Source organism: Musca domestica, unplaced genomic scaffold (assembly GCF_030504385.1).
Source record: "Musca domestica strain aabys unplaced genomic scaffold, Musca_domestica.polishedcontigs.V.1.1 3, whole genome shotgun sequence".
Classification (NCBI taxonomy): Eukaryota; Metazoa; Arthropoda; class Insecta; order Diptera; family Muscidae; genus Musca; species Musca domestica.
Window position 1 is genome coordinate 18,351,821 of NW_026712299.1, and position 17,365 is coordinate 18,369,185.

Genomic DNA, 17,365 nt, shown 5'->3' on the forward strand with positions numbered 1-17,365 from the left:
AAGTTTTGCAGATGGACTAACTAGACTTCAATTAATACTCAATGAATGCCAATCCTGTGCCAATTCGTCCCATTCTGAGGGGCAATACAGCTTACACTGCGTTCAATATTATTGAATCTTTCAGGTTCCTCAAACAAAATGACGATATTTGACAATATTCTAGCATCTATTTTTAGGAATGATTTTATTCTTTCAAATAAAATGCGACTACTTTTTTCAAATCAATCTAATTTCTTGAATTATAGGTCATATCAATAAAATGATGGTGAGGAAAATTAGATTTTATCTCCATAAAATACTAACCTCAACTCCAAAAAAAAGCATACAGGGCGACATAAAAAAACTGCAACCAACTTCAGACTGCTGTCATTTCTAAGCCACTCGTCCGACAGCTGTTAAAATTATTCCAGTGACAGATCATTATATTGTTTATAAGCGTACAAAAGCATTTTGGTCAGAATTTTCCAAAAAAAAAGTTATTCGTGATGGAATTCAAGCGGCATAGTGTGATTTCTTTATATTTGGCTGGAAAACCACAAGTGGCTATCGTTAGAGCACTCAAGCATTTAAATGTGAATAAATCTTTTGTGTCTCGTACCATCGCTCATTACCGTGATACTGGTAGCGTAGTTCGACGTCAAGGAAGTGGACGGAAGAAAACAGCAACATCAGCAGAAATGGAAAAGAAGTGACTTGATCGATAAAGTAAAGAAGGGATCTCGCGTCGCAGTGGCCGAAAAATGGCTAGTGAGCTGAACATATTGCAATATTCCCTTCGGCAGATATTGAAAAATTAGCTCGGGGTTAATCCATTTAAATTCCAAAAAGTATAAAGAGCTGAGATGGTTACAAAATGAGGTTCCTCGCTTCATTTCCAGCGCACAATAGCCACTAAAATCTCCAGATACCAATCCGTTGGACTATTGTGTACGAGTATTTTGGAAAGCAAGGTTTGCACTAAAAAATACCAAAGTGTCGATCTCCTCAAGCAAGCGCTTCGCCGGCCGTTGGCCATTTGAAGGTCATAATTCGTGCCAAAGGTGACCAATTCGAACAAATTTAAACTTATTTTTTGCTTTCATTCAATAAATTTTTAAAAAATGTAAAAATTATGGCGTTTTACTTTGTAGCAGCTTTTTTTAACTCACCCTGTATATGTGTGTTTGTGATCAGCTTGCATCATGATAAATCCAGCAATGAAATGATATTGTTCCTAGAATATTTTTTATGAAAAAAGTGTGTATCGGGCCAAATTAGCTTATATTTTGACATTTGGTGATCTCATTGCGTAAAATCTCTTCTCGATGAAATACTTTATAAACGTCCCCCTTTTGAAATTGCATCCACATTTTGAGTATTTTAGAGGTTACAATTTTACATTTAGGCTTCTAATTAGATGAAAATTTGCACCATAAAAATGTCAGTATCGGTCAAAATTGTGATACAGGGCGAGTATATTTCATTTAAAAATCTTATCCATCTTATCTTCCCATCCGACATGATTGTTATTTAATATTCAGCCATCTTTGAGTTTGTAACAATCATAAGGGAATCCCGTAGAATTATTTGATTTTTGGACGTATTATTATTATTTTGAATCAGAAAAACTTATTTGCAACCTGAGAATGTTTTGTTATCGATTTTTGAATAGTAATTCAAACAACCAAGTTTTTTCTAATGCAAAATTTCAACTCCAACATTGAAACCCTGAATCTTATTCAACTCTGCTACATTTTTCAAAATAAAGAAATTTCCTTATTGCAAAATTTCATACCAGTTTCAAGACCACTTGGTGTGTATTATTTCTTGAATTCCTATAAAACATAAATGAAAACAAATCAATGTACCCACTTTCAAATAAATAGTAAATTATATACATACATTCTGATGACATTCTTTTATATCAATTTTGGTATCCAACCGTGCCCCAAGACATGCATTTACAATATTGTTTAGCTTATAGCGTGTATCTATGTTTGTGCATATATTATATATCGAAAAAGGCTGACAATTTATTGTGACGACGATGATGTGAACAAGCCTTAAAACATAAAAGCCATCAACGCCGTTCGAGTCAATTTAGTTTTACGCTAATGTAAAACAGCCAAACCAATGTGGATAGATATTTGCTGCGTGTGACTCAGCCTTGAAAAGCAACAGAGAACAGACCCAAGACCACTGAGTCACAAGTAATAGAAAATTGTTCGTTAAATTTACTACTCCAAGTTCTCCTTGGCTGAAACTGTGGAATAAATTGAAATCATATAGCAAAGGTTGTATTTAATTCATTTGAGAATTTTTCAAAACTGTTCGTTATTTGTATGGTTGATCCTATCCTGCCCAGTGGTGGTTAGCTTGGTGAAATTGCAAGGAGTGTCCTCCAAAAAATTGTGTAAAGCAGCCTACAACGCCATCTATAATTATCATTTATAACTATTGTTTTGCATAACACTAATGCATGTGTACCATTCAATGGCTTTCAACTTTTGAAGTTTATCCATTGGCACCAGCTGAGGTAATGGTATGGTGTAGCTGTGTGACTTTGTGGCCTACATTTGAGAATGAACATCAGTAATAACAATGTTTTATGCTTGCACTTACCTGTCTTTCTTTTGTTTCTTCTTTTATTGTTATATTTTACTCGGCAATATTGCTACTACTCAGGAACGGACGTTGAACGTTGTTTCTTTTTCGGTCAAGACCAGGTTAGCCTTGCAGTAATCAACAACCAGCCAGTTTATCCGACAAAATCAGCTTTACTTTAATTCCGAAATCTTGAATGAAAATTGCCTGCAGCCTTTAGTTGTACAAAAAATGCTAGGTTTCCTTTCCCCTTCCTTGTGGGTTGGTGTGGAACTATTGTTGTTATCATAGAGTGATGCAATGACGACAATGCCTCTAACGCACATACACACAAACTTCCAATTGAAACCACCTTTAAAATTCAATTGGACTTTCTTAAACTGCTATCATTTGTGTCAGCGGATGTTTGGTTTTGGTGTTCCCAGCAAAAGGGAGGGACGTTTTCATTCACTTATTCTTAAATATTTTTCATTCACAAAACTTTTCGTATAATTATATTCTTTTTAGTTGTATGTATGTGGAAACGACTGTGGGATGTGGGCTTTTCTTCTCTTGCTACTTTTTTGTACACACACGCACAGGACAAGGCCTTAAATATACTTTAATTTTTTTCTTTTCTTTTGTTACTTCGCGCACAGCAGCTGATCACAATCCCAAATTACGGAAGATCTCCAACGTTTCCTTCGCACTGTTCCTTCGGTGGCTTTCACTTTTTCTTTCTTGGTAGTTTGCATCTAGGCTGGATGTAATTTTTTATATTTTCTTCACAGGTTCATTGACATACCACCACCTTATTTTGTTTACTACCCCTCTTGGCCCCTTACTGCAGCACAGCACACACACTTTTGTTGTAATTACACAAACTTTATTACGTTGCCACTGTTCGACTTTCCCTCTAGATGGCACTGTTACAAAATTTTAAATAGACAATAGCTATGTTTGATTACTTTGAAAATTTAATTTGGTTAATTTTTAATTTTCTAAATGAAAAGAATTGACCTACAACTTCTCACATACCACACTCATTAACTACATATATACATGCTTCTTCTTGCTCATCATCCCCTAAATATTTGCATACCACACTCTCTCAGCGCCAGCACGGACACTCTCTCGCAGTTCTCAAATTTGTAGGGTATCACACAACCGACGGTCGTTAGGGAAAACTCTCTTTTGCTTTGGTAATTTTTTTTATTAAAATAAAACTTTTTCCTTTTAAATTTATTCGATAAATTTTATATTTTTTCTACATATGTCATTATAAGTAATGAATAATCGAGTATTTGGACACACTAAGCAACCGAATAATCGCCCCAATTGGTTTTATTTATACCAGCCAATGTTGCTGGTGGGGAGGCAAATCGTGCTACTCTATATATAAGACAACAAACATTAGTAGCAGCAGCAACAGCAAAGCAATAGTGCAATGGTGTTTAAGGAGTTGGCCCACTAATTATTGATTTTCTCTTTTAAAATATACACTCTCAGAGATACACGACAATTCAAATATATTATTTGTTTTTTCGCTCACTAAGTTGAGAATTTATTTATTTTATTATTAATTAAATTTATACACAATTTCTTTGATTATTTTCCACACAAATTTCCTCCGTGGTGTCGTGTTATTCGTTTTCATAACCGTCAAAATGTTTACCTTTTCCTTTTTGGGGGAAATTGAAGTAGGGACATGTAAGTCGATTTTCGTCTAATTGCCAATAAACGGAAGAGTGTCCAAAGAGGAAATCAGATAAGTGCTGCCAATTAGAGAAAGAAACTTAGCGGCGGAGCCAAGATAAAAGGTGTGTCTGGTTACCCTAAAATTTGTAACAATTGTTACAAATTGTTACTGGAAGTCGTCTGTTAACCCGAAAGTTTTGCAAAAGAGAGCGGTTGGAGAGAGAAATTTTGACAGTTCTTTCAGTGAGAGTTTGCAAATTCTTGCTGGACAAATTTCTTCTTGCAATCTCTTGCAACTCTTCTTCTTCTCATTCATCGACATTCAATCAGATGTTTTCTATTGTTTATTTATTTCTTTTTGTGATTTTAATTTGAAAATATTTTTTTGGAATTAGCAAGACTTATTTATTTTTGCAGAACAACTTTACAAAATGTGAAAAAAGTAAATATTATTATGTAATAAGAAAATAAAAGACTATTTCCAGCATTTTTAGACAAATGCCATTAGCAACAGGTTTAAAAGATTCCGCGGAACACATCATATCTATCTTCCTTTTATTGCTCATATTTTTATTTTATTGTCAATTTCCTTTTTATTTATAAAACTTGTGAAATTGGGGTGGTTCCTTTCGTTTAATTCTTTTAATGGGGGACAAATTGGTTTGTTTTGACAAATCAGCTGATTAGTTGCAAGCTTCTGCAGGAATACCGTCTGTTTACTTTTCGCAATTTCCTTGCAAAAGAGAATAAAACTACCTTTCTCTCTCAGAAAGATGTTGCTGGACAATTCCTGCAGGAAAAGTAACCAGACACACCTAAAATGTGCCTAACAAAACATGAGTCTAAAGAGGAGTGAAAGTAAATCGAGCAGTAACTCTATTCCTTTACATACGAGAATCATTAACTTTTGTACTTTTTATTTGAAATGTGTTTAGAAAATAAAAATTAATTGGAAGCATGGTACAATGATATCAAGGTAGGGCTATGATACAATATGAATTCAATATTTTCTTGTCATGCGAAGACTTCAAGCTGTTTATGTACTCACACCTTTACTCTCCACTCTGACTCATAACTCTAAATGCACATTTTAGACCTTACCAATTACCAAGCGTTCATAATAAAATTCTATATTTATTGAGCGATGTCCGTCCGTCTGTACAAATCACTCTAGCTCTGAACGAAATGAATTAGGTTGATAAAATTTTACTCAAATATATTTTAGGTCAGCAGGACTTTTGGTTTTGAAAATGTCCATGTTTTCAACAAACTATACCCACAGATTTATGTAACAATTTTAGCACGAATTCACTGTAAATTAGTAGTTTATGTTGCCAGTATGTAGGAAATATCCTTGCATAGAACTGTTTAAATAGGTTCATGTTTTGGTATAGTTCTCATATAATTGTAGCACCAGATATTCAGTACTTTTCACTGGAATTATTTTAAATTTGTATTTTGATTTTTGATAAATTTTTCATGAAATTTTCTAAAAATTGGTATTTAGAGTGGTAAAATTACAGAAGGTAGAACTAAGCCACCCCCTGAATACAATTTATTTTCTTTTGGTGCCCTTATTCTGACAAAACAAATACACATTTTGTGCATATATGTGTATTGTTTTGAATAAAAAATACAAAAATTTGAAATTATTTCAAATTTTGATTGCAAAATAAATTCTTATTTTCGACGTTAATGGGCAGCACATTGTACAATTTTGGGATAAAACAGTATTGTCCTACTATTTGAAATTCAATCTTCGTGGGGTTTTCCAATCTAAGAATTTTGTTAAAAATTAAAAATAAACAAAACGAACTGTTGTATATTTAAAAATCTATTTGACACTATAAAACTCCAGCACATAGTTGCATTTTTTCTAGTTTCTTTGAAGTTGAGCAACCTTTCTTATTTAGATATGTTATTTGGAGTTCGTAATAGGCGCCGCTTTTTCTGGCATATAACTCGCTATAGGGGTTCACGTTTTCGTATAGCCCCCAGTAATAGTATATCCCAATATTTGGTATTTAGATTAGTAGTTTGGTAGTTAGATTTTTCAATAAAAGTATTTCAAATTCGGGATTTGAAGATTCTTGTGTAGCCCCCATTGATGATTTGAGTTAGAATTGAACTATCTCCAATTTGATGTTTTGAGTTCGTAATAGGCACAATCTTCTCTGATTGTTATGCTTTTTGTATACCAAAAAAAGTTTAATATTCTTTTACATAAAGGAACATAACCAATACCAACATGTCTTACTGCAGCGTTGATCTAAATTGTATGCTACAGTGTGATACAACTATGAAATGTCAAATAGAAAAAAAAAAAAAATAAACGGAGTAGCGACAGCCAACGTCGCACGTGTTTTCAATTGTTTCTCTAGTTTGAAATTCCCTAAAAGTTAAAAAAAATATAAAATATATAAAAAATGCGTCGTCCCAAGAAGGTATACTATTAAAAGAATTGCTTTGCACTTTACTATTTACTAATTGTCTATTTCTACGCAGTATGAATCCGGCGAGGCGACCCAATATATAACTCGCAGAGCGGCACTGCGTAAGCTACAGTTGTCTCTGAATGATTTCCGTCGTTTGTGCATTCTGAAAGGTGTCTATCCCAGAGAACCCAAACACAGACGCAGGGCCCAGAAAGGTTCTTCTGAGATCCGGATTTTATATCATGCCAAGGATATTAGATTCTTATTGCATGAACCAATTGTGTGGACTTTGCGTGACTACAAGGTGAGTTGACTTGCTGAAACGTGGTATTGTTGGATGATTTATTATGACACTCCCCTTTTTCTTTTAGATCTTCGCCAAGAAAACGGGACGTGATCGCGCAATCAAAGATTTCCGTAACTTGAAGAGGCGTCTTGCTCAACATCCTGAATTGAAGCTCGATCACATTGTAAAGGAGCGTTATCCCACATTCATCGATGCCATCAAAGATTTGGATGATTGTCTGACACTGCTATTTTTGTTCAGTACCTTCCCTTCGTTGCGTTTAATTCCACGTGAACAATCCGCCCTATGTCGCCGATTGACTATTGAATTCCTGCACTATATTATTGCCTCGAAATCTTTGCGCAAGGTTTTCATCTCCATTAAGGGCTATTATTTCCAAGCTGAAATCAAGGGCCAAAAGGTCACATGGATTGTTCCCCATTACTATCCTTTCAAGCCACACTCCAAGGCTGAGGTTGATTTCAAAGTGATGTCAATTTTTGTTGAGTTCTATACAATTATGTTGGGATTCGTCAATTTCCGTTTGTATCACAGCCTTAATATGGTATATCCACCACAATTTCCTGCTTCCGTCTTAAATGATAATGAAGAAACACTAAAGGATGAACATGCTTTTGTTTCGGATCGTATTGCTGCCTTGAATTTTGAATTAATGCGCACCGATACAGTAGTTGAGGAAGAGGAGGATCTACAAATGGATATGGAGTTGTTGGAACAAGATGGCGATTCCAAGAAGGTATTGAAAATGAAACAAGATGCCCAAGAATTGGCCAGACTACGTACGCTCTTCAAAGGTCTGAAATTCTTCATAAATCGTGAAGTACCACGTGAACCCTTGGTCATTCTGCTGCGTTCATTTGGTGCTAAAGTTTCTTGGGACTCAACAATCTTCCCGGGAGCCACATTCGATGAGACCGATGAAACGATAACCCATCAAATTGTTGATCGTCCAAGTCTTAGCAAACAATACATTTCACGCGATTACATACAGCCACAATGGGTGTTTGATTGTGTCAATAGAAGACAACTTTTGCCCACAAATAAATATTTTATGGGTGTTGTATTGCCACCTCATTTATCGCCTTTCGTTGATCCTAAACGTGATGATTATGTACCACCAGAAGAAAAGGCATTAAGCGATCCCTCTCTTATTGAAACTCACGAACAGAGTGATGAGGAGGTATCTGATTCCGATGAAGAAAAGGAAGATGGCGAAGCTGCACAAAATCTGATGGATGCCCAGCTGCAATTGGCCTATCAGGAAGAGAAAATCGAAGCCGATCAATTTATGGGCGACGATGTCAACGAGGATGAAGTTGAAGATGATGAAGAGGGGTCTGAAGAAGAAGTAGATCCCAAAGAAAAGGCCCGAGTTGAGGAGGTAAACTTGTATAACTTACAAAACAACATTGTTTTAATGATTAATTTGTTATTTTTGTATCTTCAAATAGAAAAAGAAAATGGCTGTACAATCTGGCAAAGTCCACAAAGAAAACAAACGCCAGCTACGTAAAAACGAAGTTGATGAACATCGTTTACAGGCCCGCATGGTTAAACCACGTCATCGCAATCTTTTCCGTAAGCTGATACGTGAAAAACAAGCCAAGGAAAAGGAAGAATGGTTGTTGAAAAAGAAGCGCCGTGTTATCGAGGCCGAGGATAAGGCACAAAAGAAGGCTGCCAAGAAAGCGGCTAAAAAAGCTGTGGCTGCCTCAATAGCCATGTCTAGTTAGATTATTGTATATGAGCTAATTTTCTAATACAACTAATTTTATGGTCTTTTTCTTTAGCTAATAAGTTTCAGGCGTTATCACTAGAATGTGATATAATAAAAGAGTAGGCATTTTTTTTAGAAACCATGTAAATAAAATCTTTTAAAATTAATATAATTGGTTTGTTCTTTAAAGTGACTCTGGAGGCAATTCTCTAAATATCTTCTTAAATTCGCAATGCGTGTCCTTATTATTATTATTGTCTTATTACACACAACAGTACTTCGCAGCCTTGTTTGTGAAAAAAGTCTTCTCCGGATACATTTTCTCACAGTGTGTGTCCTTCGAATTTGTCTTGTTTTCAGACACACATTAGGAATTCAAAGAGCCATCAGTAGTTCGCAGCTTTGCCTTGGCCGTTGCAACCATTGTGACGAGTGTTATGTCTGCTTGTTATTGAGAAAGTATTTCTGAAATTGTTACAATTAACCACTTCTGTTTTTAAAATATGAAGGGCCTGTTGAATTTTTTATAGATTTGTGAAAATAAGTCTTCTCCGGATACATATTCTCACTGTCGTTTTTTATAGAGAAGGATATTAATCTCGAGGGATATTACAATGCATTGAAGTTCTTCATTTAATTTTTTATACCCTCAGCCATATGGCTAGAGAGGGAATGTATCATTTAATACGGCCAAAACGTGCGTCCTCGAAATAACGGTTTAGAACCTTTGGACCAAATTCGTTTCAGGACATTTGGAGTCGATCTAGCGATGTCCGTCCATCTGTCTGGCTGGCTGGTGCGCACGATAACTCTCGAAGAGAGTATCCGATTTAATCCATCGTCAACATTTTGACTAATTATACCTCCTATTAAATTTTGAATATCCATGAAGCTCCTAAAACACAAAATTAACATTCGATTTCATTCAAACTTGGCACATCTCAATATTTCCATCAACACAAAATACATTATAAAGATGGTACAGATCGACATATTTCTTCTGGTACCTCCCCCCCCCCCCCCCCACATAGGGTTCAAGATATTTGAAAAAGAAAACGCTCAAAGAAAGCGAAGTAAGCATCCAACTTTCTTTAAATATATCATATAAAGTATGGGAATAGTCCAAATCTTGTACGTTGGAATATTTTTATCAGTTTTAGGTCAGAAATGCGTTGGTAAATATTGTAAACTGTTTCGGAACCTTGTTTTTTTCTGCGATCGGTGGATTCCATATGGATTGATTACAATAACATTTCCAATACTTTTCAATAAAAGTTTATTTTATTAAATATAGTAATAATAATGTGTATCCTATGAATTATTGTATTAAAACTGTATTGCATTTTGCAAACAAATGCAAATAAGAAATAATTGCAAAAATAATGTGACGAACAAAATGAAAAAAAATGAGAAGAAATGTGTAACAAAAAAGGAAACTCTTGTGTAAATGTTTGGGCTTTTAAAAGCACGTCTAGCAAATAAGAATGATCCAACTAAGGGGCTCAAATGAAGTATAAAAGAAATTATGGAATTCAGTTTTCATTGTGTTTGGGAACATGTACACTAATATGTACCCAATTTGCATTTTTTTTTTAAATATTTTAATTCATTCTTTAGTCTAGCATTTATTGCTTCTTTTTAACTGCACGTTTTGTTGTTGGTTTTTGTTCGGCCTCCTCGGGTGTATCATCATTGTTATCCTCAGCCTCCATGGGTTCAGCTTTTTCTGCCGGTTCTGCCTTAATTTCATTTTCTTCTTCAACCATAATGGGTGTTGGGACACGACGTGTTGCATCCGGGTCAGTATCTTCTTCTTCGTGTTCATTGGTACTTTCATTTTCAACAACCGACAAATGATAGAGAGCCTTTTCTTCGGGTGAAATGGGTACTGGGGCATTCGATAGGGGATCTTTACCATTCAAAGATTTCGGGAAAGCAATAACATCACGTATGGAGGTAGCCTTACACATTATCGATATCAAACGATCTAAGCCTAGGGCAATACCACCATGTGGCGGACAACCAGATTCCAAAGCACTCAGTAAGTGGGCCAAATGGTCATGTGGAATTTTTAAGATTTCTTCCAATACATAATGTTGCATATCACGGTCGTGAATACGCATTGAACCGCCGCCAACTTCCTGACCATTCAATACCAAATCATAGGCCTGGGAGCGAATGTTTAATAGCTCATCTGGTTTGGCTTTAACAAAGGTATCCATATCATCGGGATGTGGAGCTGTGAAGGGATGATGAACACTCTCAAGTTTACCAGTTTCCGAATTCTTTTCAAACATTGGAAAGTCCAAAACCCACACGAATTTATTTTCAGCAATTTTACGTGCCTTGCCATTATCGACCAGGAACGTTTGATAATCACAACGTATTTTGCCCATAAGTTTACGCTTTAAAAGGAGAAGTCGCATACATTATTATAACATATAATTTATACAGGAAAATGGGTAAATACTTACAGTTTCATCTTTCTCCCCAATGCCCATGAACAACAGATCATTTTCCTCAATGTCGAATTTTTCAATTAGTTCTGTTGCCACTTCACTGCTTAAGAGTTTTGATAAACGATCCAAAATATCCTTATATTGCTGTAATTCAAAAAAGAAACAAATTAAGCAAAACTGAGATAAACAACAAAAAATGCAATTTCTTGACTCACCAAAAATTTGCGCACAAATAAGGTACCGGAGAATTCCTTAGACAAACTTTCATAGTGTTTACGAGCTCCAGTATTCCAATAGGCATCAATGCCACGAGCAATAATAACATAGGCTCCCAAATTTGTGAACTTTTCACCAAATGTTGGATTCTTTTCAATGATGTCAGTGACATTGGATAACTGTAAGAAACAGTGTATTAAAGAAAATACAATCTACTGATTGTACCGCGCGGCTACTTACGGTAAAACCAAAACGTGTATCTGGTTTATCCGTACCATAACGTTCGACAGCCTCTTCGTAGGTTATGCGTCGGAATGGTGTATGTATTTTACCCAACTCCTTGGGCCACGAATAACGTAAAACTTCTTCAATTAATTGAAGAATATCTTCACGTTTTGTAAACGATAGTTCTATATCAAGTTGCGTAAATTCAGGCTGACGATCGGGACGTGTAGCTTCATCACGATAACAGCGGGCAACTTGGAAATAACGATCAATAGCACCGGCCATAAGCATTTGTTTAAATTGTTGTGGACTTTGTACCAAGGAGTAGAAATGGCCAGCTTTACGAGTTGGCACCACAAATTCTTGAGCTCCACCCGGAGTTCGGCGGAAAAGTGTGGGTGTTTCAACCTCGACAAAGCCCAAATAATTAATAAGATATTCACGCATGCGCATAATTACTTGTGAACGTAGACGTAAATTGTGTTGCATGTCGGCAAATCTGAAAGGAAAAGCAATAGTTAATAGTTAATCTTGCAGATGGGACATCATTTCTTTAGAAGGTATGTATAGATTCTCCTCTAAACATTCAAGATTTGTAAAGACTTCAATCTATAAAAGACTCCTAAAACGTCTCTTATCAAAAATAAATAATAGAAGATCTGTCAAAGTTCTTCTATTCATATAGAGATGTTGAAGAACTTATATCCACAGAAGACCTTTAAAAATCCAAAAATGTAACTTACCTCAAATCTAAGTAACGATGTGTGAGACGCAAACGTTCACCAGCCCTATTAAATCGACGTACTTCAAATGGCAAGTTCTTTTTGGCGGCATTCAGCAATTCAACTGTCTCCGCCTCCACTTCAATATGACCAGTCTTCATTTTGGGATTTATGGTAGCTGTGGGTCTGGGTATTACAGTACCAGTTACCTTTAATACAGTTTCCAACGTAAGATTTGTATCTTCCAAACCCTTAACCTTATCGCTTAACAAAACTTGTGTCGAACCATAACCATCACGTAAAATGAAAAATCTATCCATACGTTGGAATTCCAACCAGCCACATAGTGTTACTTTTTCACCAATATTATCGGTGGTTAATTCACCACATGTATGAGTACGACTGGCAAATTTATTTAAATCGGCTACACTGATGACATTACTACTAGCCGAAGTTGTCTTTTTAGAACCACCAGCTCCTTCACCCTGAGCATCGTTGCCATTATTCTCACCATCTTCGGCCTCTTCATCGACCACATCGTTAATGGATAACTTCTTAACTTTCTCTTTGATTTTAATGGGACCATCGTAGGGCTCATCAGGATTGAGGACCTTTACCGTTGAGACAACAAGTTCAACCTCACCAGTATCATGTTTCTGAAAGAAGGAATAGGGAATTAATATGGTAAAGTTCTGGAACACTTTAAAAATTCAAGGAATGTTTTTGTATGCCGATACGAAAGTCAATGCAAAAGAAAAACCCGGTTCAAAACAAGTTTTTCAATTTTTTTTTTGGGATAAAACAATCTTTTAGAACCCAAATTTAAATGAGGTTTTCTTTCGCATTCTCTTCGGTATCGAAATTCGAAAACAAATCCTTTATTTCTGTAAAAATTGATTTTGTTTAATAGTTGGTATACAGCGTGAGATGAAAAAACTGCAACCGACTTCAGACTGCTGTCATTTCTAAGCCACTCGTCCGACAACTGTTAAAATTATTCCAGTGACAGCTCATTATATTATTTACAAGCGTACAAAAGCATTTTGATGAGAATTTTCTAGAAAAGGTTATTCGTGATGGAACTCAAGCGTGATTTCTTTATATTTGACTGGAAACCACAAGTGCCTATCGTTAGAGCACTCCAGCATTTAAATGTGAATAAATCTTTTGTATCTCGTACCATCGCTCGTACCCGTGATACTGGTAGCGTAGCCCGACGTGAAGAAATTAGACGGAAGAAAACGGCAACATCAGCAAAATCGGTTCGAAAAGTAAAGAAGTGACTTGGTCGAAACCCGCGTCGCAGTGGCCGTAAAATGACTTGTAAGCTGAACATATCGACAAATATTGAAAAATGAGCTCGGGGTAAAGACATCCAAATTCCAAAAAGTGCAAGAGCTTACACCGCAACAGAAGGAAAATAGTCTCAAAAGGGCTAAAGACCTGCTTTGCTTGGTCAAAAGTGGTGAACTGCCAAATTTGGTTTTCCGCCATAACCATAATCGACCGTGGCATCAGAATAAATGTCGAATATTATAGCGAATATATTCTGGAGGGTGTATTAAAGCCTTGGGCACGCAAACATGTTGACCGCAAACCTTGGACATTCCAACAGAACTCAGCGCCAGCGATTAAAAGAATGGTTAAAAAATGAGGTTCCTCGCTTCATTTCCAGCGCACAATGATCGCCAAAATCTCCGGATACCAAACCGTTGGACTATTGTGTCTGGAGGACTTTGGAAAGCAAGGTTTGCACCAAAAATATCAAAGTCTCGAACACCTCAAACAAGCGCTTCGCCGGTAATGGACCAAGATACCGCAGAGCAACATTCGAGCAGCGTATGACGGTTTTATTGGCCGTTTGAAGGGCATAATAAAAATTATGGCCATAATAAAAATTATGGCCATAATAAAAATTATGGCTTTTGACTTTGTTGCAGTTTTTTATCTCACCCTGTTCATTTAATCACTTACCAAATTAATATTCTGTTTAGGTCTGGCACAAACTTTTCCTGTTACCTGCACAACAGTGCCATCCGGTGCACAGCACACAGTATCACGCATCTAAAAACGAATTTTACATTATTTACATCTTTTCGTACTATATGAAAAAATGAAACCTACACTATCATCCTCAATTATAATTTGCGTTTGACCATAACCATCTTTCAATTGTAAAAATTTCGATGTTTTGCCATTGGGTATCCAACCTACCAATGTAACATCTTTGCCAATATCACGGCGTCGAACATCGTTGCATGTTAGATCACGATTTTCAAAATATTTTAAAATGTTTTCATTTTCTGCAAAAAAAAGAAAGATTAGATATTAAAGCTTCCATTACATTGTCTTCTAAACTTACTGGCAATTTTATATTCAGTACTAGTAATAGCTGTACTGTTTTGACTCATGGTACTGTAGGAGCGTTTGTCTCCGGCCCTTTTATTATTGAAATCAATATTAAGTATATCTTGTACTTCTACCTCAACATCGCCAGTTGGCATGGTATGATTACAGGAATTCTTGGGGCGTCTCTGTACTGTACCAGCAATACAAACAATCGTATCTTCCGGCATGTTAGCCAAACGACGGGCCACCCGAGGATTCTGCAAATTAAGGTATGATAAATATAACATATTTTATGATTATTTGATGCAACGCATACCCTATTCTCCAAAATGACCAATTGGCAGGCACCATTGCCGCGGTCCCTTAGTTCCATAAAGCGTGAAACCCGCTTTTTTATTAAACGTCCAGTCAGTTCAACATACATACCCACGTGATTGAGACGTAAATCTCCACAAGATATACGTACCGGTGGTGGTGGCGGAGGATTCATATTAAATCCACTGGCCATTGCATTCATAATTTGCATGAGATCATTGTTCGTCATATTGGGTGGCACTAGAATTGAAATTATGAATATAAATATGTTTTATCACTGAGTATTTTAAGGAAACATTTAAACAGCGAACTTTTAATGAATATTTTAAAGGATTTTATTAAAATTATGGATTCCTAAGAATAGTTTCGAAAGGTCTATTAGATTTGGAGAATACGTTTAGATAGACTTTTAAATCGTAGGTGGACGAATTATTTAAGAACATTTGTATAAGGTCTATTATACATATAATATTGGATCTTTATGAATATTTTGAAAGGACATTTAAATCTAACGCCATGGATTATTTTAGGAAAATTTTTTTGAAGGTCTATTATATTTATACTGTTGGGCTTTTAAGATTATATGTACTTATAAAGGACCATAACACCCACAGTCGTGGATTTTCGCTGAACTAATAATATATGGATTTTTTGAATATTTTTTTAAACCTTTCAGGGCAATGTGGGCTTTTAGAGAAACATTTCATAAGCCTATCAGAATAGGAATCGTAAATTTAAAGGCTGTTACATATGTTTTTGTCTATTCTAATATTTCCTGTAGGGATCTCAAAAAAAATTATTAGATTTAAAGAATATTTGTTCAAGATTTTATTTCGAGAACTAGTCGTTGGAAGGGAATAGATTTTCTCATGTTTCATTTTGAAAACTTTAATGGGTGTACGGCTACAATTTTAATGCGAAATCTCAAAAACGACTGAAATACTGAAAGAAACCCAATCAAATGGAAGTTTTATTTAATTTTCTAAACATTCCACTTCTTGAATTTAACATGAGAATATAAGTGTATTCATCATATATTTCATTTTAATTCCTTTATATTTGACCCATTTATAATGTTTTGCCTCTCTATCCTTAAAATGTAAAATTACCCCCAGGGAAGTGCGTTAAAGGAAAATGGTAATCTGACATTTGCCTGTATTGTAAGCAATAACAACATATCTTTTGGTAGATAGAACAAGTAGATAATACATAAATTATTTGTGGATAGATAACAAAACGTCTGGACATTCATATGTAAGTAGCCCATCAATCCAATACAATTTATTCACAAATAATTAGTGCCCATATAAAAACACATTTTTTTACTTACTGTTATTGTTGAAAGGATTCATTCCGTTGTTACCAAAACCACCGCCACCATAACCACCACCGCCATAGCCACCACCACCATAACCGCCGCCACCACCGCCAAAGAAGCCACCACTATTTCCAGAATTACCACGTTGACGTCCTCCCATTATGATCTGTGTTAAACAAGTGGAAATTGGAATTTAACTTTTAACTCAAAATCACCCCCTTAAAAAAAAAAAACTTACGTGACTATTTCGTGTCGGCACAAATGAGTATTTCCCTCCGTTTAATTCTTGGCGTAATTCTTTTTCGCTTGACTTTGTAATACAAAGTTGGTGTATCGATGCTGCTGCTGTTGTGGTTTTTTGGGATGTTTTCGGTGCCAGCTGCTTATAGCTTGTTACGAATTTTGTTTGCCTCAAAGCTCCTCTAGAAATTAATAACATTTTATCAATATATTATTTTTTTATTCTAAGAAAATGCGAATATTTTATTTTCCGTGGTGATCATAACACAAGCAAGAGCAATGCCGGGTTGCGTGAGAAATCAAGCAGTAATAACCGAAGGAAAAAAAAGAACACACACACATGTACATAACATTTCAGATAATCAACTCTCTTGCTCCAAAATAAACGGTTTGCGAGGGGGTTTCGGAGAGAGAAAAAAGCAAAATATAACAAATACATACAAAACCGCAATTGGATAAAAAGCCGAAAGAATATTGAATTTACAACGAAAATCAACCGACAAACAGCAATATCTCAAATAACTCTTTATTTACTCTTTTTCTATTGATAATTTTTAACTTTTACTATTCTTAATCGTAAACTCACTTTAATATGTTAAATATTTTACCGGAACTTTACTGTTTGAGTGGGTATATCAATTGCAAAATTAATTTTTTGCGGTAACAAAATCTCACAGACAGACGAAAACGACGGAACGAACAATTTGTGTACAATATAGGGATACGTAGGTCGACGGTGGTCATATCGATTGTTTATTAACAAATCGAATAATCGTTTTATTAATCATGTTAAAGTATTTCC

General features: G+C 35.5%; 3 protein-coding genes across 5 annotated transcripts in view; 1 reads left to right on the forward strand and 2 right to left on the reverse strand.

The window, feature by feature from the left end:
* The window catches only part of LOC101890779 (tau-tubulin kinase homolog Asator), an 80,874-nt gene extending 76,561 nt beyond the window's left edge, over positions 1-4,313 (reverse strand). Inside the window, exons 1-2 of one of the 3 annotated variants that reach the window (XM_059124737.1) lie at positions 3,665-4,313; positions 2,602-3,488 (exon numbers count right to left, since the gene is read on the reverse strand). The gene's annotated coding sequence lies outside the window, so the exon portion shown is untranslated. Of the gene's footprint in view, positions 1-2,601 lie in introns of all 3 variants that reach the window. The other 2 variants (XM_059124735.1, XM_059124738.1) reach the window with 2 other exon arrangements.
* Positions 4,314-6,566: 2,253 nt separating this feature from the next.
* On the forward strand, positions 6,567-8,891 carry LOC101894362 (pescadillo homolog). Its single transcript, XM_005175316.4, has 4 exons — positions 6,567-6,704; positions 6,766-6,999; positions 7,067-8,383; positions 8,454-8,891. The coding sequence occupies exons 1-4, from the start codon at positions 6,687-6,689 to the stop codon at positions 8,733-8,735; spliced, it is 1,851 nt and encodes a 616-aa protein (XP_005175373.2). The 5' UTR covers positions 6,567-6,686; the 3' UTR covers positions 8,736-8,891.
* A 1,087-nt stretch (positions 8,892-9,978) lies between these two features.
* Positions 9,979-17,301, reverse strand: LOC101894521 (aspartate--tRNA ligase, mitochondrial). Its single transcript, XM_005175317.4, has 12 exons — positions 17,150-17,301; positions 16,562-16,745; positions 16,336-16,489; positions 15,007-15,245; positions 14,704-14,947; positions 14,466-14,644; positions 14,316-14,405; positions 12,363-12,997; positions 11,635-12,118; positions 11,394-11,573; positions 11,194-11,322; positions 9,979-11,124 (listed from the first exon to the last, which is right to left on the reverse strand). The coding sequence occupies exons 3-12, from the start codon at positions 16,481-16,483 to the stop codon at positions 10,345-10,347; spliced, it is 3,108 nt and encodes a 1,035-aa protein (XP_005175374.2). The 5' UTR covers positions 16,484-16,489; positions 16,562-16,745; positions 17,150-17,301; the 3' UTR covers positions 9,979-10,344.
* Between the last annotated feature and the right edge of the window lie 64 nt (positions 17,302-17,365).